This window comes from Protopterus annectens, chromosome 10.part0 (genome assembly GCF_019279795.1).
Source record: "Protopterus annectens isolate FY-2018-M chromosome 10.part0, PAN1.0, whole genome shotgun sequence".
Lineage (NCBI taxonomy): Eukaryota > Metazoa > Chordata > Ceratodontiformes > Protopteridae > Protopterus > Protopterus annectens.
Window position 1 is genome coordinate 1,475,509,563 of NC_056744.1, and position 24,433 is coordinate 1,475,533,995.

The 24,433-nt window shown below is 37.0% G+C and overlaps 1 protein-coding gene across 1 annotated transcript in view; it reads left to right on the forward strand.

The window, feature by feature from the left end:
• Window positions 1-6,160: 6,160 nt before the first annotated feature.
• LOC122814308 (eukaryotic translation initiation factor 3 subunit E-like) overlaps window positions 6,161-24,433 on the forward strand; it is a 53,173-nt gene continuing 34,900 nt past the window's right edge. Inside the window, exon 1 of the mRNA XM_044086895.1 lies at window positions 6,161-6,250. Within this exon, the coding sequence (XP_043942830.1) occupies window positions 6,161-6,250 (90 nt within the window). The remainder of the gene's footprint in view (window positions 6,251-24,433) is intronic.

The following is a 24,433-nucleotide window of genomic DNA, read 5'->3' on the forward strand; positions in this document are numbered from 1 at the left end:
TGCTTTCTGACAGATTTTTGATTATTCAGTTATCAATATCTCTGTATTATTCTATGTTCTATGTTCGTTTATTAAAAAAATTTGTAGTTGCTTTTTGTTAACGTATGTTTTTCATGTCTACTTTTTTCTTAACTAGTTGTAACTAATTGTTTACTGTTACTGGAGCTTTTCTCCCCGGGTGTCCACTTAAAACAGGCTAGTGGCCCAGTCGGACACTACCCAGTTTATAAATGTAAATAAATAAACAAATAAATAAATAAATCTAGGAAATCAGAAATGATGAAATCATTATTTGTAAGTTACATTAGACCCAAACTAAAGTATGGAATAGCAATATGGAAACCTTATAAAAAAACAAGTAAGAGTAAATTGGAATGAGAACAGAGGAAATATACCAAGGTCATCCATGGATGTGACAATTTAAGTTATTATGAAAGAATCAAATATCTGAACTTGTACAGTATCTCATATAGATATTTAAGAGAAGACACCATTTATATATATATATATATATATATATATATATATATATATATATATATATATATATATATATATTATATATGGGTCTACTACTATTCACTGAAAGCACATTTCACTGAAAATCAAATTAGTGTGCACATTTCACTGAAAGCTCAATTCAATGAAAACACAATTCACTGAAACACATTTCACTGAAAGTTATATATGGCCTTTTCCCCACTGTAGTATGACCCTGGAGTTAGTATGTATAGTAAGGGGGGTGTGGGGGATACTGCCCCCCACATTGAGGGGTGTGGGGGGTAGCCCCCCACATATTTTAAATATTTTGAACTATATACATGAATACTTGCAATTCCAATATATTACTGTTCTCTGAACATAATGTATACTTAAAATATGTGGGGGCATATGCCCCCACACCCCCCAATGCCCCCCACACCCCCCTTACTATATATACTAACTCCGGGGTCGCACTACAGTGGGGAAAAGGCCATATATAACTTTCAGTGAAATGTGTTTCAGTGAATAGTGTTTTCAGTGAATTGAGCTTTCAGTGAATTGTGTACAGTCAAATGTGTTTCAGTGAAATGTGCTTTCAGTGAATATTAGTAGATCCATATATATATATATATATATATATATATATATATATATATGATGGAACAATGAGTCCACAAATTAAGGATCAGCAGGTGGAACGGGAAGCATCTGATCACTTGCCACATAAAGATACTCTGGAGCTTTCAGTTAGAAACTAACACAAAAGTTCAGTTGGAGTTGCACAGCAAGGGAAGGAACAGGAAATGCTAGCAACTCTAACACAGTCAATATTGTGAAGTGAGTTTCCATACGATACGGCAATCGATGACGCAGGATGCAACTGAGGAGAATATGTTACAGCAAGATGTTCTGGAACTTTCTGTAGAATGGCCTCAGGAAACAGTGGATAAAGAACATACTCCCAGCTTAGAAGAAAATGATCTAAGGGAAGAGATGCTTGACTTGATATAGATTGATAGACATATTAAAATTGATGATAGAAATAGATTACACAAAGTCAATAAGACCCGAAATGTTAGAAGTCTGATAAAACAAATGAAAACAGTAATCAAGACTATTGACAGAAAATCAAGTGATATAACAGAAGTAAATAGGATATATTCCTGTGCTGTTAGTACAAAAACACAGGGCAATAACAGAAAAATATCAAATGCCATCATGGAAGATTCAAATAGAGAAAACTATAATTAAAACAAGAAGTGTCACTGTTAGAAGAGTAAAAAAGAGGGAACAGATCAATAAAACTACTTAGACTGACATGATAAAAGCAACATGCAGTATAAAAACAAACAAGAATCTATCATGCACTATTGCAAATAAAGTAAAGATATCAGCACAGGCAGAAAAATCATGGAAGATATGCAGATAAATATAAGGGAAAAGTACAAAATGAGATATTCATTTACGATACAAAAAGGTTTTATAGAGAATTGGGAAATAAAGCAAAAAGAATACAAATGCCAGCAAAAAAAAGAAGAAATAGACACATTTTGAAGAAATATTTTTGAAGATTCTGTGGAACATAACAAACATGCTGAATGGATAGAAGAAGTAAAAGAAACACTAAGAATTTCAATTGTGCAGGATATGAAACAGGATAAATTAACTGCCAGAGAAATTGAAAAAAAAAAAAAAAGTATCCTATTTGTTAAACCCCAGGCATAGATGCAGTACTTAACTTCTGGCTAAAAGTATATTAACATCTTTATGCAAAGATCTAGCCCTGATTAAGCACTACTTATGTGCGCATTCCAAGCAGACACCAACCTGGTTAACAACAGGAAACCTGCCTTCCGATGATGTATAAAGTATATACTAGAATTGATACCAACAGAATTTATAGTCATTTAGAAGAAAACTCAATCATGGCAATAGAAGAAAAGGGTAACAAAAAAAAGTCATATGGAACAAAGGATCATCTGTTGTTAAATAAAATCATAATGAAGAATTATAAAAAGGAGAATAATCTAAGTATGGCATGGATAGATTACAAAAAATAAATCCCACATCCATGGATAAAGCATTGGTTACAGACGTATAAGATATACCATACATTGATCAATTACGTTACAGTGACCATGAAACAGTGTGGCAAATCACTTTGCAACTAAGCCATGATAAATGATTATTCCAGGGATAAAAGTTCTAAGGGGAATGTTCCAGAGTGACTCTTTGCCATCACTATTCTTTTGTCGTGACCTTAACCCATTAAGCTGTCTACTTACCAGATTAGGTCATGGTTACACTCTGGCTGTCCGAAAACAAAAAACTGCCAAGACTTATCTTCTTTCTGTGGGTGATTTAAAACTGAATAGTTCATCAGATGAAGAGCTGAAAGTACAGCTGCAAGTGGTCAAAACTTTCTCAGATGATATAAGAATGTCATTCGGTCTTGATAAATGTGCAAAAGTAACATTTAAAGCAGGAAAGCTGCAGCACCAAGAAAATATCAGTCTGAGAAAGGAGTGTGATAGAAAGGAACTTGAGCAGAAGGGAGAGCATAAATATTTGGGAATTGATGAAGGGTCAACAGTAAATCATGAACAAATGTGAACAAAACTCAGGAATATTTTAGAAGACTAAAATTAATACAGAAACAGCCCTGACATCTAGTAACAAAGGCCAAACTATAAACCGATTTGCTCTTCATGTTCTTAGTTTTGGGGCGACTGACCGGCCACAAAAGGTATTGGATCAGTTGGACAGGAAAACAAGAAACAAGAAAAATGCTTCATGCTTTCAAATGATATATAAAAATCAGTTCATGCCAAGATTATATATTCCTCATTCTGATGGAGGTATGGGCCTTCTTGAAATTGATTATGTGTATAGATCTTCTGCAGATGTAGGACTGCATACATCTGTTGACATCACCAGATCTGAACATAGTTAAAGTTTTAAAACATGAAGAAAAAAGGCTAAGATGAATTCCCTGCTTAGTTTACCAGAAAGGTATCAGTGTCAATCAGGAATGGAAATCAAACCAGAAGTAGACAAAAATCAGGCAACAGCTGAATGTGCCAAAAAACAACAGCAGAAATATAAGGAGAAGGAACAGATGAAAAGACAACAAATGTGGAAAAGGCATAAATACAGTTGGAAGTACAGAAAACTCCTGGAACAACCTCATGTCGATCAGGACCTGATGCAGGAATGGTTAAGGACCAGTGAAGTTAAACTAAAAGATGAAAGGTTAGTATTTGCAGCCCAGCACAGTGGACTACATAGATGTTGGTTTACAAAGCCCAATAAACATGTGGGAGAAATAAACAAATGCAGGTTCTGTAAAACAGAACTGGAAACAGTTGCACGGCCTGTTCCTGAGTGTGATATATTAACGGCCGATGGCCTGTATACTAAAAGGCATAATGATGTGGTAAGCCTGTTGCACTGGGGATTGTGCAAACATTCAAATACTGAAGTAGCTGAGAGGCATTGGAAACATGAGATCACCCATTAACAACAGTTCCAAAAATAGATTCAAGAAAACCAGATATAATAGTCCATGAAAAGAAGACAAAAATGGGATTGATAATTGAAATTGCTACACCCACTGATTATAGTGTCTTACGTACAGAGAGATGCAGTCAAAAAATACCAGCATCTGCAGGTAGAAATGAGGGCAATGTGGAAGAAGGATACCCAGACAGTTCGAATAGTAGTAAGAACAACGGGTCTCAAAACCGAATCTGCAGTCTTATTTAGATATTCAACCGATACATGTAACTGTATAAATTGCAAAAGGAGTCAATTTTGGGCACATTGTGGGAGCTGCAAAGAGCACTTTTAGCTAACATCAAAGATTGAAACAATAATAATTTCATGAACTTTAATCATACTTTGACTTAGGAACAGGGTCCATTCTCAACATGGTATTAGAAACCATAAAGACCTGAAGAAATTAAACCAGAAGTGCATAGGCCATTTAGAAACAACAACCTCTGGGAATGTTTGGGGTTATCAAAAAAGTAACTAAAAGAGAATCATCAGAAAACATTTTCAAAAGATTATACAAGAAAGACGACTGTTGTAATTGGTTTTCTGAGTGAGTAGCTGATGCATGGCATACGATACCTAAATTACATTAAAACAATGGGTTCCTATTAGATGACCGAAGACGCATTCTTTCGAATGCGTCTTGGTCAAACTTGAAAAGACGAAAAGGCAAAATGATGAAGCAGCATATAAGTGGATTTGTTCCCTGGGAAAGAAATTGCTTGGCCGTGTCCGTTACTTTGCCATTTTTGTCACTGTAGTGCAATCTCGGAGTTGGTATATTTAATTGGGGGGTATGGTGGGCAAAGCCCCCCACGTCAGGGGGTGTGGTGGGCAAAGTCCCCCACTTTATGTTATGTTTTAAGTGTATTTTTTTTTTTTGGAACAGCGATTTTTTTCCCTTGGGGAAAAAATTGCTGTTCTAAGTTTTCATGTTTGTAAGCTTTCACTTACATGGGGTCGATAAATCATCGTTCACTTTTCTAAGCGTTCGATGATTTAATATAGACTCAAAACAAGCACTAGTTTAGACATTTTTAAGAACAAGCTGGAGACTTATTATGGGAATAGTCATTCTGGTGCATTGGCAGGCTAGAAGGACATTATTGTCCGTACCTGAACTATTTGTATGTAACTATGTATGTATGCATGTATTTATGATCAGTTCTGAGGATTTGGGAATGATTACCTCTTTGTTCTTGATGATATTCCTTTTGCAATTAGCTGGGTTAAATAAAAGATTTCCTGACAACCTTGCCACATGTTGGTCAAAAGGGAGAGGGAGAGAGTTATAAGCCAAAGCACCTAGCTCCCTGTCTCCCTGACTGTATATTTGTTTTGGAGTAGTAAGCTGTCTATACAGTATGACGAGGGGAGATTTAATAACTTTAGAAAGGTACAAAGTTTGCAGAATACTAGTTTAATAGTTCCATACCCCTGGGGAAAATGTACATTAAAGTCAAATCATTTACTGATTGTTGGAGGTTGCATACTGAAATGATGGAGACTTGGAGCCCAATGCACTTGTAATGCAATGCTCAGTATACTTGACACAGTCTCAAAGTAAACTCATCTATCATGATTCATTCATATGTTTGAGAATACTCTAAACCTCTTTGGGCCTGATTTTGTAAAACAAAGAACTCAGTTAAGCAGTTACATGACACAGTCATTCTTCTGTACTAACACTACTTTCAAGAATTGTACTGTCTGCCAGCTTGGAACCTGCCATGCATAATTAGTACTTTTGTGAAATACTGTATTTTGCTTAGAATACAAATATGTATAAAAATACAATTCCTCCTAACCAATCCTGCAAGACATTCTCAACACTGTAACAGCCAAACATTACAATATAAGAGTTAAGAACAGTACTTTGAAACCTAAAGTCCAAAGACATTTTTTTTCAGTCCAGTGACATCACAATCACCTAACACATTCTGTTTTAGTGACATCATAATCATCTGACGCCTTTTGCTGCATTCTTTACTTTAGTAGTAGGTTTGTTTGCCAGCTCAGTTCTGTTTTCCAGTGACTGAAATCAGCAGCATCTTAGTAGGTTCTTGGCTTGCCAGCTTAATTTTGTTTCTAGTGACCAAAGACTTGGATTTTAAGAAAAGCAATGGCGGAATATGATCTTACAACAAAGGTTTCACCCTTTCTTAACCGGCATATGATTTTTACACTGCTGGAGTTTTTATCAGACAAACAGGTAAAGTAGAAGAGTAAAGATTTTTCTGGAAAATTATTCTAGGAGAAGTCAGAGACCACAGCGTGATTTAATTGTTAACTATATGTGTCAGTGGATACCTGAAAGTTTGCCTGTTTTTTTTTCTGTTGTTTATAGCATGGAGATAGAGTCTAAATCTTTTATAAATATGGACAAGATTAAAATGTCTACCAGCTGTTTAGCTGGCACTAATATGTTTAATTAGCTTGTGCTGTGAGGAATATAGGACTACCAGAAATCGTATAATTAAAACAAACAAGAAACTTTGACCTACCTAAGGATAGTCAGCTTTGTAGATGAAATCTAAAAAGTGTAGGAACTCTGATGTGAACAAATATGAAACAAAAAGCCTTACCAAAACATGACTAGATAAGACAGATATATTTTTAGACATAATAAAGTAGATATAGCAGAAACAGATGATCTTTTTGAGATAGAAACATTCAACTTATGGTTTAAGGTTCCGAAAACTAATGTTGCTTATTTAAATATTTCAGTTCAAATACTGCTAGAATGAAATATGGGAACTTGGTTGTTATTCTAGAAACTGTGTAGACAGAATTTTCTGTTCCCTTTTAATTCTAGCTTTTTCACAAAGGATCAGAGCAGCACACTATTTTGAAGGATTGGACCAATGATGACAGCTTTGTGAATTTTAGCAACTTTTAACATATTTGGTTAAAGACCGTGTTTGATGAGTAAAAGGGCCTATGCGTTTAATATTATTTCCAATATGTATGTGTTAAGTAGTTAAAAATTCCATTTGTCTATTTACATTCTGATTGTAACTATGAAAGGTCAGCTTGTCTTTAGTGGCTTAGATGAAGGTAAGGTTAGAGTACCTATGTACATCTGTTACAAAAGGCAGGTGTATGATTTTCCTCTAAGCCACAAATAATCTGGGGATAATATACCTAGTCATTGTCTAGGAATGCATGTATTATGACATTTTCTTCTAGAGGGGGTGCATTTTTATGATTATCAAAGTGGTTGTAGTGTAACTTACATTCTAGTCTCACTGTCTGTCTCATTGACTGTATTCCCTGTCTCCTGGCCCTGCAGTCAGGCCTTGTCCCACAACTTGTATCCTTACTGACAGCTGATGGCTGAAGGACTTTGGTCTGTCAGAGCTTTAAGTGACTGAAGAGGAAACATCACTGTGTACCTCCAGGATGTGACCGGTTAAATGTGTGCGCTATTAAACTTAAGCATTTTTATTCCTATATAACCACTGCAGAGGTTGTTATAGGCATCTGTAGGTGGCCAACCTTATTTATTTTTGATATGGAATATATTTAGCAGTTTATGGAGTGTCAGGAGCTGTTTTACGCTAGAAGGCTGCCTACCCTAATACATACTAGATCCAAAAGTTGTTTAGATATTAGGCTACTAAGTGGTAACTTATCTGGCTCTAAAAATTGTTTGTAGCAGACTTTTCAGCTATCTGTTAAACAGGTACAAAGATACATAGGTTCAAAGGTCAAGTTCACAACTCACTGGCATTCAAGACGTTTGTCATAACCTCACACTGATATTTTGTACTTCCCATATACATGCTAAATTTGTGTGTTGCTTTTATCATGTCTATCTTTGAGTATTTTTGTTAATCTGCTCCCTCTTCTGAACTCATCTAACAGTGACACTTCTTGTCTTAACTGCTTTATAGTTTTCTCTATTCAGCACTTCTGTGATGATGTGAGATATTGTCAGCTATGCCACGAGAAGGAGAGCAGTGGATGTGTAACACATGCCAGCATAGCTAGCTGGAGTTTTGTAAAGAATTATATGTCATTTGTATATCAAACTGATTTGTACAAGTGCTTGGTTTGAAAATGTATTTGTAAAGCTGCTTGTGTTAAAAATGTACGAACAGTGGGTCCTGCTTGTCGTATGTCTTGTATATTCAAATGAGACACTGAGGTTGGGTATGTGTTCATGTCGTTTATTACACATACACACATCAGGAGTTGTAACTTGTACATGTACTTCATACTTCATATGCTGACTGACATGTTACTTTTAACACACACACACGTGCATCTCCATTCAAGCTTACATTTACACTGACTAACTACACAAAATGGCACTGATCTCGCACGTGTTCAGTAACCTATATGCATGTGCTGTCTACCTACAGTGGCTGACTAGGTTCAATATACACACTGATCTACATACTCCCTCTTTAATTTTGTTCAGCATTGCAAAATGCAAGTACAAAGGCATATTGACAGCTAGACAGTATTTCAACATTTCAACAAAAACAACAGATTTTACGTCCAAGTCGCTGTGTATTTAGGATTGGGTTTGCAAATTCTACATGCTTTAGTTACATAGAAATTCTGACTGTGTTTAGCAACAGGGACAGTCTCTGGGGATTCATTCAATACTGGAACATCTGGTTTTACATCAGAGTTGTTTGAAGAAAGCACACTGTCCTTTTGAATTTGAACAGCTGATGAGTCCACTCTGAAATTAGAGTCACTGGCACAGGCAATCTGCTGTGGCACTGGTTCTGAGACAGGTAACACATGTCTACGATTCTTTCTGCAATCCATTCCTTCAGTTGTATGATGTAAGATCTTGGTTCCTCTCAAATGTCCTTCACAATTCCTACACGACACAACCTTTGGATCTTTGCATTCTCATAACTTCTCTTTGTAACAATGGTCAAAGGGATTTACTGGTGTTATCATAGTACAATTTTTGTGACTGAATTTTTCTCGAAAGTTGAGCATTCACCATTCTATTATTCTTTGCATTTGGTATTAAGAATTGTTTGATTGGAAGAGTTTGTATTTGTGTGGACATCAAGCTTTGAGCAGGTAAACCAAGCAAGTTGTCTCGAGGAATGTTTCTAAAATTGAGTAAGTTAAAGAAAACATCAGTACCATCTCTTTTGGATTTCTCCAACAAATACTTTGCACTCTGATCTGCACGATCAGCTAAACCATTGGCTTGTGGATATTCAGGACTACTGGCAATATGAACAAACTCCCAAGTCTCAGCAAATTTCTTGAACTGCTGACTAGTAAACTGTGCACCATTTCAGACATGACTTTGTGCAGACTACCTTGGACAGAAAAATGTGTCTTCAAATTTGTAATGACTGTGCTGGACTTCAAGTTAGTAAGTAGGTCAGTTTCAAACCAATTTGAGTAAGAGTCTACTAACATCAAGTAATATTGACCATTCCATTCAAAAATATCTACAGCAACTGTCGACTATGGTAATTCAGGAATTTGGTGTAGCTGAAGTGGTTCTTTTTGTTGATGCAGTTTGGTGCTGTTGCAGATTGAACCAGATAGTTTCCTTCTCTATAACTTTAGACATAGAAGGCCAAAATACAATGCCTCTTGCCCTTCTTTTGGTTGAATCAGTACCTGGGTGACCATGATGCAAAATGTTGATATATTCCTGTTGTAATGCTTTAGGAACTACCAATTTTGAACCTTTCATGATGATTCCATCTTCCATCATGAGCTCATCTCTGTAAGGAAAATACTGCTGAATGTCAAGTGGTAAATGGGTTTTTCATGTGGGCCATCCTTGACTTATAGAGTTTTTCATCTTCTGGAGAACTGGCTCTGAAGCTGTGTGATTTCTTAGTTCATCAAGCTGTGATGATGAAACATTTCTGCCTTCCATGACTTCAGAGTCTGCTGTTTCATTTTTGTGCTGTTCTATCATTTGTCTGGGTGCTCGTGACAAAGCATCAGCAAAGTACAAGTGTTTTGCCCTTATTGTAAACAATATTGAAATTGTACTTTTGCAATGTTAACATCATGCATTGCAATCGAGCTGGTGCTGCATATATTGGCATTTTCAAAATTGTCACTAGGGGTTGATGATCAGTCTCTACTTGGATAGGTTTGCCAAAAATATAATCATTGAACTTCAAACATACGAACACTACTGTTAAAATTTCTTTTTCTATTTGTGCACAATGCATCTCTGAATTAAAGTTCTTGATGCATAAGCAATGGGTATGTGTTCTTGAAGACATGCTGCACCAAGGCCGTACCTTGAAGCATGGCAAGAAAGAGTTATAGATTTGTGAACATCATAATATCTCAATGTGGGTGGACTGGCAATTATCTTCTTCAGAATATCAAATGCTCTTTTGTGTTGTTCCAACAAGGACCAGTTTACATTTTTGCATGCAACTCACGTAATGGTGCAGAAAGCTCAATTAAGTCTGGGATGTACTTTCCTAAATAGTTGACCATACCTAGAAAACATAAAGATGTGACATTCTCTGGAACAGACATTTCAACAATTGCTGTTTGCTTAGATGGATCTGGTTGTAAGCCAGAACTTGTAAACAAATGTCCCACATTAGTAACTTCTTTCAGTTTGACTTTACATTTCTGAGGATTCAGTTTGAGATTTACTTCACATGCATAGTCTACAACTTTGCTGAGATTTCTATTGTGTTTGTCTTCACCATTGCCTCCAACAATAATGTCGTCTAGTATAATAGCACATGGATAACCAGAAAAATGTGTTCCATGGGACATTGAAAGACTTCACTAGCAGAATTAATTCCAAATGGCATTCTTAAAAATCTGTATCTACCAAATGGTGTACTGAATGTGGTTAACAATGAAGACTTGCGAAAAAGAGCTTTTTGTATCTAAGACTGAAAAAACAGTGGGATTTGGCATGAGATTGGTTACCTCTTCTACTGTATGCTTTGGATGATGAGGATGCTTAAGTGCTTTGTTTAAGTCTCATGGATCAATACACATTTGAATATCATCTGAGATTTTCTTATAGCTATGACTATGGAGGATACCCATTCAGATGGGTTTTTCTATTGGAGTAAGGACACCTAAATTCACGATTTTGTCTAGTTCTGCTTTCACTTTACTCTCCATTGCTACTGGAATTTTCTGTGCTGGTCTGACAACTAGACTTACTTCATGGTTTAATTTCATAGAATATGTGGCTGGAAGTTTATCAAGCTCGCCTTTGAAAATATCAGCATATTCACTAAAAATATTCTGTGCAAAAGTATCATTGTTACTCAGACTTATATGGTTTACCTCTTTCTTAAATTAAATCAGTCCCATTCGCAGACTATCTTTGAGGCCTAACAGTGACTGCACATGTCTTTTGACTACGTAAAACTGCAAGTCATAGCCGTTTCCAACAGAATGGCATAAAAAAACTACTGTGCCATCAGTCTGAATCTCTTTACCACCATAAACAACTAGTTTTGCACACTTTGCTGAATCAAGTTTCCCACCAGCTTTTACTTTAGCAAACATTTGTGATGATATAACATTGCACTTAGATCCATTGTCTACTTTAAGCTCGACAGGTTTCCAATTAATTTGTATAGTACAAAATATTTCACTCTTTGCTGACAACTGATAATCTACTGAATTAACTGTTTCATTGATCATAGAGATACCTTCAACAAAGAAAGTTTGCTCACAGCTCTTGGAGTTTGCTACAGTCTCTATCTGATCTACTTGCTTCTTCAAATACTTTCTTTTAATAAAAGTTTGCAACACTTTAGACTTGCAAAGCCTTTAGAAATTATTCTACTTTTTACATTTGTGAGCTAAACACTTTCCCGCTTAGGTTCATGACTGCCTCCACAATTGTGACAGTTAACACTGAGGTTGGATGTGGCACTGCCTCTTGGTTTATATTTCTTTTTCATCTTGACTTTCTGCTGCACACTATCAGCAATCATACTAGCAGATACTGCAAACATGCTTTTCTCATTCATAAGCATATCTGTATGCTTTTCTGTAATCTCATGTATTTGACAAATCTCAGTGGCTTTGCTCAATGTTAAGTCACTGTCTTGAAGCAAAATCTTTCTCACTGCATCATTATTAACACCACATACAAGATGTTCTTTTATCAACTCATCTCATAGATCACCAAATCTGTATGCTTTTGCTTTATTTCTTAAGTCGGTAATATATGTTGCAATAGTTTCACCAGGCTTTTAATTTCATGTGTAAAATTTGTGCCTTTCCTTTGTAATATTCATTTGAGGGTTACACTTTTCTCTAAATTTATGTTTTAAGCACTCAGGGTCTTCCCACGTTTCAGCCTGTATCACAATATGGCGGTTCTCCAATATCTCTGCATATACGGCAGGTGCATACACAAATGAACGTTCCTGCTCAATGGCCTCTAAACCAGCTAAATTGAGAAGTATAAATGCTCTTATACATGCATCTTTATCAGAAAATGCAGCTTGTATGAAAGTATCATATTCTTGCTCAAACACTCACCAATTTTCAGAAATATTATTATCAAACACCAGCAGTTCAGGTCTGCAAAATCCCTCTGCCATAATAACAAAATTCTTTTAAACTTAAATATAGACCTGGTACTTGTAATTTTTCTCAAGTGCACAACAACCTGTCCAAAAATGCTTTACTTTGACACTGCAAATACCACGAACACTCTGGATACTTCGGACACTTTGAAAAGTCTTAGTTATTGTAAAAAAGTTGGACAGGGCAAAAATTCTGACATTTTAGCCTTTTAAAACATTTTAAACACTTAAGAGATCATTTCAAACACTTTAAATATTATGTCACTATCTTGGACATTTTGAATAGCTCAGAAATTGTTTTGAACACTTTCAATGCTACGCCACATGTTTGGCGACTGAAAATCATTTGAAATGAATTTAATTAACATTGACTAACCACTGACCTGTTTGCATATTACTCCACTTCTACTGCATGCATCCTGGTTTGCGAGCTACTTCAACTTTGGATCTCATTCTGACACCATGCCACATGTCTCGTGTATTCAAATGAGACACTGAGGCTGGGTATGTGTTCAAGTCATTTATTATACATACACACATCAGGAGCTGTTACTTGTACGTATACTTCGTACTTCATATACTTACTGACTGACTTGTTAATTCTAATATACGTGTATGTACATCTCCATTCAAGCTAATATTCACACTGACTGACTACACAAAATGGCACTGCTCTCACGCTTGCTCAGTAACTTATATGCATGCACTGTCTAGCTACAGTGGCTGACTAGGTTCAATATACACAATGACCAACATTGATGGACAGAAAAGAAATACACCTGTATGTCAGACTGTATTGTAACTATTGAAATGAATATATTGTAACAGAGGATACTGGAAGAGAAGAGGTTAATCTCAGTCCAGCTTACTTTGAAAACCAGTCTGAAATTAAATTACCTGATTTAGGCCATAAAGATTGTATCTCACTGGTCTCATTGCAGCCAGAGAACAAATGTATGTGAAAACCAAGACTAGGAATCCTACTGTATTGTCCTTAGTTCTGAACTAATTGCTACCCCTGGAAGGGTGGATGTTTTTAAAATGGTTTTATGCTTCCAGATGCTATAATATATCTTAACATAGCTGTGTGTATGTGTATTATGACATGTGTGCTAGATTGTGGTTTAGTTTATAATAAAGGGAGTAATGTGGGAACCAGAACTCAGGTGACCAGATGTGTGTGGTCATTCTGTAATCCAGCACTGAAATGATGTTTTAATACTAGATGAGACAGAAGTCTCAGGGCAGTCTGTTTGTGAAATCTGACAAAGAAAAGATCACTTGACTACTTCATTTTACCTTGCTCAAGTAAGTGAACTAAGGAACAGTATTTTTTTTAATCCATCAGGAAAATATAGTGAGATTAGTTAAGCACTGTTTTTCTGTATATGTGTGAACCTTTCCTTCTGTGTTATTTTTAATATTTCTGTGATTGAAACTCTGGTGTTTGTTGTAAATAGATATTTAGTATTTTCATGTTATTTTATTATTTATTATTAAATATTTTTAAACATTTCATTGTGGCTGGCCTTTTAGAGAATATTTTAACCTTTGAGTATTTTTATTTATTTGGTGACACTGTGGCTGCTCCTGAAAGCCTTGCTGCATTGGTCAAGCACTACATTTGTGTTAGTATTAATTTTACTCAGTATAATTGGGCACCCTTGTAAGAGCCTTAGAGTAGCTGGCTTTGGATTGATCTGGTGGCAGTATCTATCTTATAGTCTGGGCAGAGGGGGGCATAGCTGGTAAATCTGTGCCAGCCTTTCCCAGCTGTGTGTGTGTGTGTGTGTGTGTGTGTGTGTGTGTGTGTGTGTGTGTGTGTGTGTGTGTGTGTGTGTGTGTGTGTGTGTGTGTGAAATTCACATCTCAAAGAGTGTGTGTGTCAGCTAGTTGGAGCAGGGACACACAGCACTGGTTTTATAGAGAGGGAGGTGGAGGACTTGGCTTGGAACTCTCGGCTGAGGACTCAACTTTATAGCTGTGTCAGCAGGGAGTCCTATTTGGGGCCTGGAGAGAGAAACCCAGTCCCAGGAGGGAATGTGCACCCTGTGTGTGGTCTTAAGGGAAATTGTGCTTGGTGAAGAGAGCTGCATCTGGAAATACCGTGTGCATCTAGTTTTGTTCTAAGTGAACGTCACTCACTGGTGTTAGTTGTGAGGACTGAGGCTCCTTAATTACTGGCCCAGAGGAGGGATGTTACAACTTCCATGATGCCATTTGATTTGTCCCCTTACTTTCCCTTACTGCCCTGTGTTTTTGTGGTAAGACTTTATCTGTTATTAATTTAGCTGCACTGTAATATATCCTATTTACTTCTGTTATATTGCATGAATTTCTATAAGTCATTCTGATTGCTGTGTTCATTTATATGATCAAACTTCTAACATTTTGGGTCTTTTTGACTTTCTGTAGTTCATTTCTTTCATTGATCTTAATATGTCTATCCATCTCTAGTAAATCAAGCAACTCCTCCATTAGACCATTTTCTTCTAAACTGAGGGCACATTCTTTGTTCTCCATTTCCTGTGAGCATTCTACAGAAAGTTCCAGAGCATCATCCTGTGCCATATTCTCTTCAAGTTTCATTCTGTGTCATCTGTTATTCTTTCATATGGGAACTCACTGGCCTATCACTACACAACATTGACTGTGTCAGATTTGCCACAGTTTGCTGTTCCTTTCCTTGCTGTGCTCCAACTGAACTTTTATACTGGTTTTCTACTGAAGGCTCCAAGTATCTTCATTTGGCAACTGATCAGATGTTTCCTACTCCACTGGTTTCTCTTTAATTTGGGGATTCATTATTCTACCCTGTTGTGGTGTTATCAGAGTTAGATTTTCTACATTAAATCCTTCAGTTGACAGGTAATCCATAACCTCAGTTTCTATTTCTTTAACTTCTCCATTACTAATCATCCTTTCTACATTCCCTATTTGTTTCTTATTTTTTGTATTATAAAATGTTATATACCTGGATGCCTTTGCCTGTATTTCTCTTCAAATACATTTGGTACTACGGTTTTTGTTTTGCTTTCTCCTTTGCATAAATATTGCAACATATTAAATCTCCTTTCCTTTCCCATGTCCATATTTCTTCTTCAGATGTCTCCTGCGTCTCCTGTTTCTCCTTACTTGGGGGACTCATTGTTCCATTATACCGTGATATAACCTGTGTTAGACTTTCTACACTAAATTCTTCACTTTGCAGGTATTCCATAACTTCAGCTTCTATTTTGTTTAACTTCTACTTTACTAATCTTCTGTTCTATGTTCCCTTTTTGTGATCTTAGTTTTTGTATTGTGAAATTTTCCATATCTCATTGCCTTTGCCTGAATTTCTCTTCAGATATATTTGGTGCTGCTTTTTTGTATTAATTTGGGTTTCTCCTTTGCGTAAATATTGTACCATATCATATCTCTCTTTCTTTCACATGTTCATATTTCTTTTTTTACATACCCTTCACAAATCTCTAGATTTTGTTCTTTATATTTTTGCATTTCCTCGGGCATTTCTTTTTCCAAACAGCCCAAGGTTTATTGGTCTACAAAATGTTTTTCATGTATCTGTTGTATTAATGAATACAAATTTGCATTTGAAACTTTTGACAGTTTTTCTTGTGCAAGTATTTTTTTCTTTCCTCTAAGTTCTCTCTTAATCTTTTTGTATATCTTCTGTCCAGAAGTTCTGGGCTTCTCGCATAATAGTAACAGTACATAATTTCTTTCTTATCCTGAATAGTCTATCATCTTTATGGCTCTTTTTGTCCTATTAGTTTTTGTGGTTTTGTGGACTACTACTTCCTTCTACGGGGGGGGGGGGCAGACTTCCTTCCCTGAGCCTAGCCTAACCCCCTTATAGGAATGCTTCCATGCCTTGAGGATTCAACACTGTCATTTTTTCCAGTCTTGTCACCAGTGTGCCTACCAGGATTGGGCACATTTTATCCTGGGACCTGTGCACCCAGCTGTCTTTTTATTATTTAACCTACTTCTGTCCATGATGTATGCTATTTAAAATACAGTCTATATATCACTGTCGTTTTGGTGAGATTTTGTAAAAAACAGGGTCTACCTAGTGAAGGTACTCTCGAAGACTTAAGGATGAATTCAATTTCAGCAAGATTACTCTCATTTGCTTGTGAATTTTATCATCTCTCCACTCGCAGTATTTCTACTTGGTGGTCAAGCATGTGTGATTTGAGATTGCTGATGGTCATCCAGCTGTGTAATCAGGCCTATTCTCCAGTCACTCAAATTTTCATTTGCACATTCCTTATGTAGTTCCACAAAGATAGGGTAGCACTGGCTATCAGTCTTTTTAATGCCTGATATGTCTGTTTTTCTGTACAAAAAAATACAGTTTCCTTCTTTTTGTGATTTACCCCAATATATTGGTGACGTGGATTCTTTCAGACAGTTAAACTTTACCTTGAAAGGGATAAAAACTGTATTAAAATCATATCAGTTGTTTGTTTAACTTCATTCTAAAGGATTATGTTTTCCAATATGAAAGAAAGACTGTTCCATGTAGCTTGCTGTAGTAATACATTTTCTTAAAGTTATGTAAAGAAGCATTTAAGGTGCCACAGAAAGAATCATTCCGTTAGGACTGCTGTGGCCTTAGTGACATTCTTCATATAGGCATCAGCAGAAGATATTTACAAGATGGTTATACAGTCACTATCCAGACCTAAACAGTGCATTAGATTTTTAGTTCTCAGAGTATCTGTCAAGGACAACAAATGGGCAAGTAAGAGGAAGAGAACTTTAATTGTTAGCTGTGGGCTATGGAAAGAAAACTGTAATTGATAGCTGTGAATTATGATTTTCCTTGTTCACTCATCTGTGGTTATAGTGAACCACTCTATGACATGAAGAGTACATAGCCCACCAACAACCTATATCTAGGCTAGTTGAGTTGGGACTCAGGATTGCTTCAGATTATCCTGGGTTTGTCTACAACTGCACCAAAGTCAATGAGGACCATAACATCCAATCCAGTCTCAATACCAGACACAAGCTGGTGATCGTTGCTGGCACCCAGATTAGTCCTGTTGCTGGTTTTAGAAAGATCAAGATCTTCATTTATTCTTCTTTATCCTGCTGTAGACATGCTGTAGGGGATGAAAACCTACACTTACATCTGAAAGGGTTTGACTCATCTCCTTTATGTTTAAAAATATATAATTTTCTGGGCCAAGCAACAAAGATAATCTGAACAGGGAATTAGTGAAGAATGCCTCATGTCCTCAGCAAAGGAGATTGGGCAGAGATGTCATTCCCACCATATCCTGCCACTATGGCAGCTCCATCACAAGTGTTAGAAGTCTCCCAGTCCATGGGGTGACCAGAGAGCCTATCATGGAAACAATGAATGCTTGCACCTTCCACAACATTCTGCACTTTTTCCAGAAATTATTTCAAAATGCATGTGCATTAAGTAATTCATTTGGATGTTAAAGATACTTTTCTGCACATCAAGACAGCAAAGTAGTCATAAAGGTTTCTAATCTTCTAGATAGGAGCCAGGCACTGTGAGTAGTGCTTCCTTCTTTTCAGCTTTGCTGCTTCCTCAAAGGTGTTTGCAAAGTACCTGTGAGTCACAGCTGCTCACTTAAAGGTGCAGGGGCACCCAAATGTTCCCTGTGTAGATGATTGCCTCCTAGTGGCTAACAAGAATAGACTCGTCTGATGAAGGTAGTATCTGCCTCACATCTTTCATTCCTTGGTCATCACTGTGAACTTTGCAATGTCTGCTTTCAGTCTATCTCAGCTGCTAACTTGCATACTGTGGAATTTTATTTAAGTGATCACTGTTTTATCTCATGTTCACTCAGCTTCTCTCTTTGCAAAATATTTATAGGCACAAATGGAAACAACTTTCTGCTTGGGCTACTGCCCTCAGATTAGGCTTTTTTTCAGTGCTGGTTGCTGCTGTATGTAATTATCTTTAGGAAAGCTTTGATTTTAGCCACAGTTTTACTCTGTCAAGGTCCACTGGTAGCTGTTTTAAATTCCCATGTGAACCAAGACCCTAAATCCTTTTATTTTTCTCTTAAGGCCTTTAATATTTCCTTAGTGGTACCGTGCTTCTTAGGACTCTGATCAGAGGCTTACTTCCAACTTGAGACATTCATATTATTGACTAGTAGCTCATTCAGTCCACCTGAACCAGCTGCTTGGCAGATTGGAAGCTTTTTATCATCTTTTTATCATGGAAACATTTTATTTTGGGTGGTCAGCACTTCTACTAGGAACATTTCTCAGTCACAAACTATTTTAAACAGGCCTCCTTATTCTGTCTTTCAAAAGGAGAAGGTTTGTTTGTGTATCCTCCCCTTCTTTCATGTGTACAGTGGCTACAGAGACAAATTAGAACCAGGCAGTGCGCGTTCTAGTCTGCTTTTAACAAAGTTCTAATGAAGGAAGTGTCTCCTTCATTGTATGGATGTTATCATGCAGGATGTCTCTGATTTTGCTTCATGCTTTTGATTTGTTGCTCATACAATTTTTGATTTTCTGGTAAATGACTGAATATTACAGACAGTCAGTAATGCCAGCCATTAGAGTTTCATACTGCAATACATGTTGATGCAAAACACATTGTTTTATTACCTTTTCAAGTAGAATAGAATAATATCTGACACTTTTCCTTGATTTTGGACCTCTGTCCCCCTCATTATTTTTGGGTTTGACCAGAATTCTTGAACAAAGACATTGAGAGGTATGTACAGAAATAGCTCAGATAGAGTACAGATACAGCAAATACTTTAAACAAGGATGACCAGTTGTTTGTTTATTTCCTTTCCAAAATGATGTGAGGACTAAAGCTTCCCATGTAATGCCCTTCTGAATAGCATTTTTATTGCATTGTATGTTGCTATGGCAACATAGGAAGACCTTTAAGCTTTTCTTTAAGCATGTTCTGTCTTGGTTGTCTTGATATTCACTACCTTCTTCTGCAATGTTTTTTGAAAGATATTTGTGTTCCCCAGCTCTGGATCTTTAAGTAAGGCACCAACTTCTGTTAACAACTGTCACCTCTTCTTCCTGTGACCTGTTTTTTTCTTACTATGGTAGGTATCTTGTTTTGTTAGATCCAAAACTAGAGAGGTAGGAGGAACAAGGCATTATGTGATAGAAGATGTAAGGGTTAGCAGCCCGCAAAAACTTTATACACTGATTAACATACCTTTCAACTGTCCAGATTTTCACAGAATGTCCACGTTTATGGCTCATATTTTAGTTTATTCCTCATAAAATGTGTGGTTTTCTGGCAACTCACTGGGATGACCTGATGACTGAAGTCACTAAATAATGACATACATTTAAGTTTTAGACTTCAAATCCTTCAGAAAATGTACGTTAAAACAAACCATGTTACTCTAGCAACTTTATGAGTTTATAAGAGCAATATTTAAAATACTTCCCTGTTTTTGGGCCCTGTCCTCCCATTTGTCGGGTTTGCCCAAATCTCTTGCACTACGAGATCAAGAGTTATGCTGAATAGTCCTAACGCCTGTGTTATAAATCCTGATAGTTCCTGCAGTTGGATCTCATCTCACAGATCCAGTATTATAGTTAGTTTCTGCAGCTTCTGCTTCCATATTTTGTCTTTCTAGTTACCTACAGAGCAAATGTAGCATCCCATTAAGTTTAAATTGTTGAGCTATAATACGAAGACAGCCCTCCATCAGCTAGTGTTTTAACTGCTGCAGTCAGAGGGAGCTCAGTAAAACTGCTAAACTGTCTTCTGCAGGAAGAACTCCTATTCTCATGCAACATGGCTTCTGTCCTAGCACTGCACTTCTAACCTATATAGATACTGTCAATAAAGCTACAATAATGACAAACTAGTATCCTTATTTCTAGACTTCAACCCAGTTTGTCACAGCAAACATCTACTTCAAACATCTTCATTAGGTCTCTCTCAGCCCACCATTCTATGGTTCAAAAGCTACCTATCCGATAGGTATCAGTCAATAAAATGACACCCCCCTCTCTCTCCATAACTCCCAGTCACCACCATTGTACCACAAGGCTCTATCCTTGGTCCCCTCCTCTTTAAAATTCTCACCAACACCCTGCACACATCCATACAACAGGCCTCCCTAATACAGTACTCAGATGACTCCACACTCATTTGCACATCTGACAAGATGCACACCTCCAAAAAATTACTCAGGAAGCTTTAACAGCAACTGAAACATGGCTTTGTTACTCATAACTCATGCTCAACTCGAAGAAACTAAAAATAAAAAAAGAAGCAGCTACTTTTTCCCAAAATCCCTTTCCCATAAAAAAGCAAAATTTAAAATCTTCTCTCTTCATAATACAACCATTGAACTAAAGTCACTTTTCATAGCAAATTATTAGGGATAATAGTAGATGATAATCTAAAATTTGACCTGCCTTTACAAAATCGCATAAGAAAAACTAATCAAAACTAGGTTAGAAGGGCAGTGCTAGTATTATGGGAAAGTCAGAAGCTATGTTGTGTATGGGATAGGAGTTCTTCCTGCAAGAGATGTCTAGTAGTTGCTTTTGAATACATTTTTCAAGTATTTTGGTGAGGGGAGATACGATTGTTATAAGTCTATAAAGTTATTAATATCTGTTGAATTTCCTCCTTTGTGCAGAGGGATAACGTGTAACTTTTTCTAGAGAGAGGGAATGTGGAATTCCTGGATTGACCTATTTATAAGGATTGAGACAGGATAGGCAATGTTATTGACTGTTATTTTTAGGTACTTCCTTAGAAGGTCATCAGCCAAAGAAGAGCACAATTTATGTTTGTTTAAGAGTAGTTTTATATAGGATGTGGGCCAGGTTTGTAGGTGAATGTGGATGTGGTGATATGTGGACGTATCTCTGATGCGTTATGATGGGCTAGCACTCTGGAGGTGTGCACATCCTTTTTGAATATGGAAACATTACCGCCTTTGGAGCCGATAGGTGTGGAAAGAGATATAGCCTGGTAGTGTATGTCGTACTTTCTGCTGCCTTGAACTGGGTCTCTGTTACAGCACAAATGTCGATGTTCTCCATTTTAAGGAGTGCTTCGAGCGAGTGCATTTTGAGATTTGGACTTCTAGTGTTGGGCAGCATGACCCTCAGATTGCATTTGTTTGTAGCTGTTATGGTGGTAATTTGGTCTTTGGAACACTGCCTAAAAAGGCACTATAAGGGTGGCAAGAGCCTTGGCCAGTATCTAGAAGCCCAGGGGTGACAGATGCAGGCCATCTCTGGCAAAGTATCAAGGTCTGTCAGTCATGTCATCCCAGGCAGACAGATACTGGATCCCCTTAGAATGACACCAGAAACAGGCAGGATTGGGAATAGATGTTGAGGAATCCTTGTTTAGAGATACTATACTATCTATAAAATAAGTGTTGAACTGTATTGCAGTTTCAAGTGGTGAGTTATCAGGAGAGAGGGGTTGGGTTACATTTTTGGCCAGGATGTAATATTTCTTTAATGGATGTCCAAACATTTTTCGGGTTATGTTTAGTATTATTCTGAAAGTTATTATAGTATATTTTGTGTCTTTATTTATTTGATTTTTAGTATGATTTTGAAGCATTCTGAAGTTTTCAAGATATTAAGGTGTTTTATATTCTTGTCATTCTTTGCATGTTTTTTCTCTATCCTGCATTAGCATTTTACTCTTTTAGGATAGCCAGATTGCATTATTTGTTTTCAGACTCTTCTTTCTAGGAGGTGCAAGGCTATTTATGATGTTTAGAAAGGTTGTACTGAATTCAATTATAGCATCATCTAAGGGGAGGATTTTTAGGAAGTTCCAGTTAATAGATGATAGTATAGTAATGAACATTTCTGGGTTAAACCTCGAAAGGTTATGTGTTGTAGAAATACGCTGTTTAACTGGATGTGTGAAATGTCTAGTCATATAGGTTGGGAGATGATCACTAACAGAATCTGACATTGCACCTGTGGTGGAGTATTTGCTAGGGTCTGATACTAGGATCCAGTCTAATAGAGAATTTGATGTCTTGCTATAATGTGTGGTGCTATTAATTAGTTGTATGAAACCATATAAGTTTGTGTTAGATGTAGGGGAGTCAGAGTTTATGTGAAACCAATTGACATTCACAAAACCTAGTAATATTTTTTTCTTGTAGAAGTGTTATAGATATCCAATGTAGGATATCTTCCAGTATGACTGTATTGCCACCAGTAGGCATATAAAGGACAGGAATGCGTATTTGTTTATAATTGTTTATTTTGAGGAAATCAGTAAAAAGCTCTACTGAAATGAATTTTGGTGTTGGTTTGCTGTAAGTGGAAATGTGGCAGATATTGGGAAATATTCAAGCAATACCACCACCTTTCCTGTTTATACAGTCATTACAGATAATATTATAGCCAGAAGGCATAACTTTGGGGTGTTTATGCTGTGTTTAAGCCAAGTTTCAGTTACAGAGAGAACATCAGGCTTCTGTTGGGTAATCCAAGCATGTAGTTCTGCAGGGAATATTTAGCAATACATTCTACTACAGTGACAATCCCACTCTCAGGTCAATTTATAACCATGAGCAATCAATGTATAGCCAGAACAAAACAATTAGCAAAGAGATGCAAGTAAAACATGTCTGTCATTTCCTCAGACTAAACTGGCATATGCAGTATAGTCTACTGGTCTAGCTAAAGGGGACAGTGATCAACTTAGTAAGAGGTCCTTAGACTTCACTGACTATTTCACAGAAACTATCAATAGCAGAGCAGGCATGTATGTAACTGGTTAAAGTTAATACACAGTAAGGTTCTTCATGATAAATATGTTTGCAATAAACAATGACAACATTTTTAGTAAACTTGTAGGTGTAGGGCCTTGTTGTAGAGCACCTACAATATCGAGGTCAGATGTAGTGATCATAGGCTATTAAACAATGAGAACATTCTCAGTAAACTTGTATGTGTAGGGTCATGTGGCAGAGCTCCTGCAATATTGAGGTCAAATGTAGTGACTGCAGGCTATTAAACAATGCAAAATTATCAGTAAACTTGTAGGTGTATGGCCTTGTAGTAGACCTGCTGCAATATCAAGGTCAGATGTAGTGACTGTGGATTCTGCTCTATGAAGGAAGATAGTGGCCTAATGTTAAGGAGACAACACTATCCCTGGTGTGAAGAAGTTCCTCACATCCTGTTTTATTTATTTTTTCATTAAGTCCCTTTAAGGCACACTATATACAATATCCCTGGTGACTAGAGCATCCCATCCCACATTATATGTAAGTGTTGTTAAGACATAAAATGAAGAGTTCTCCCTGGTTGCTAATTTTTCCCCCTGAGCCATGTATTTGCATTTCTACCTGGTGGCTAGTGATCTCCCTGACCTACATAGTTATAGTTCTCCCTGGTAGCTGGTTGTCCCCCTGAACCAAGTAGTTGTAGCTCTCCCTGGTGGGTAATGGTCGTCCTGATCCATTGCTGCTGAATTTGCTCATTTGTCTAGGAGTGCTATCCCAACCCACCCTCCAACACACAGACACACACACACACACACACACACACACACACACACACACACACACACACACACACACACACACACACACACACACACACCTACATTACTTAACCCCTAACTAACTCACCCTGAGACATACACTCACACATATACTGACACATGCAGCCCCTCACATACATTCATACACACGGTCCCAAATAACTTACCACTAAACTCTCCAGGTCTTACCTCTACCTTAATGGATAAACATGACCCTTTGGCCATGTTCATCATCACAAGCAGCCGTGCTAATCTCTGCAGACTCATTATGTAAATGGCTTACCACAGGTAGTTCTGTGGGGAGACCATGTGGCTAATTAGCATG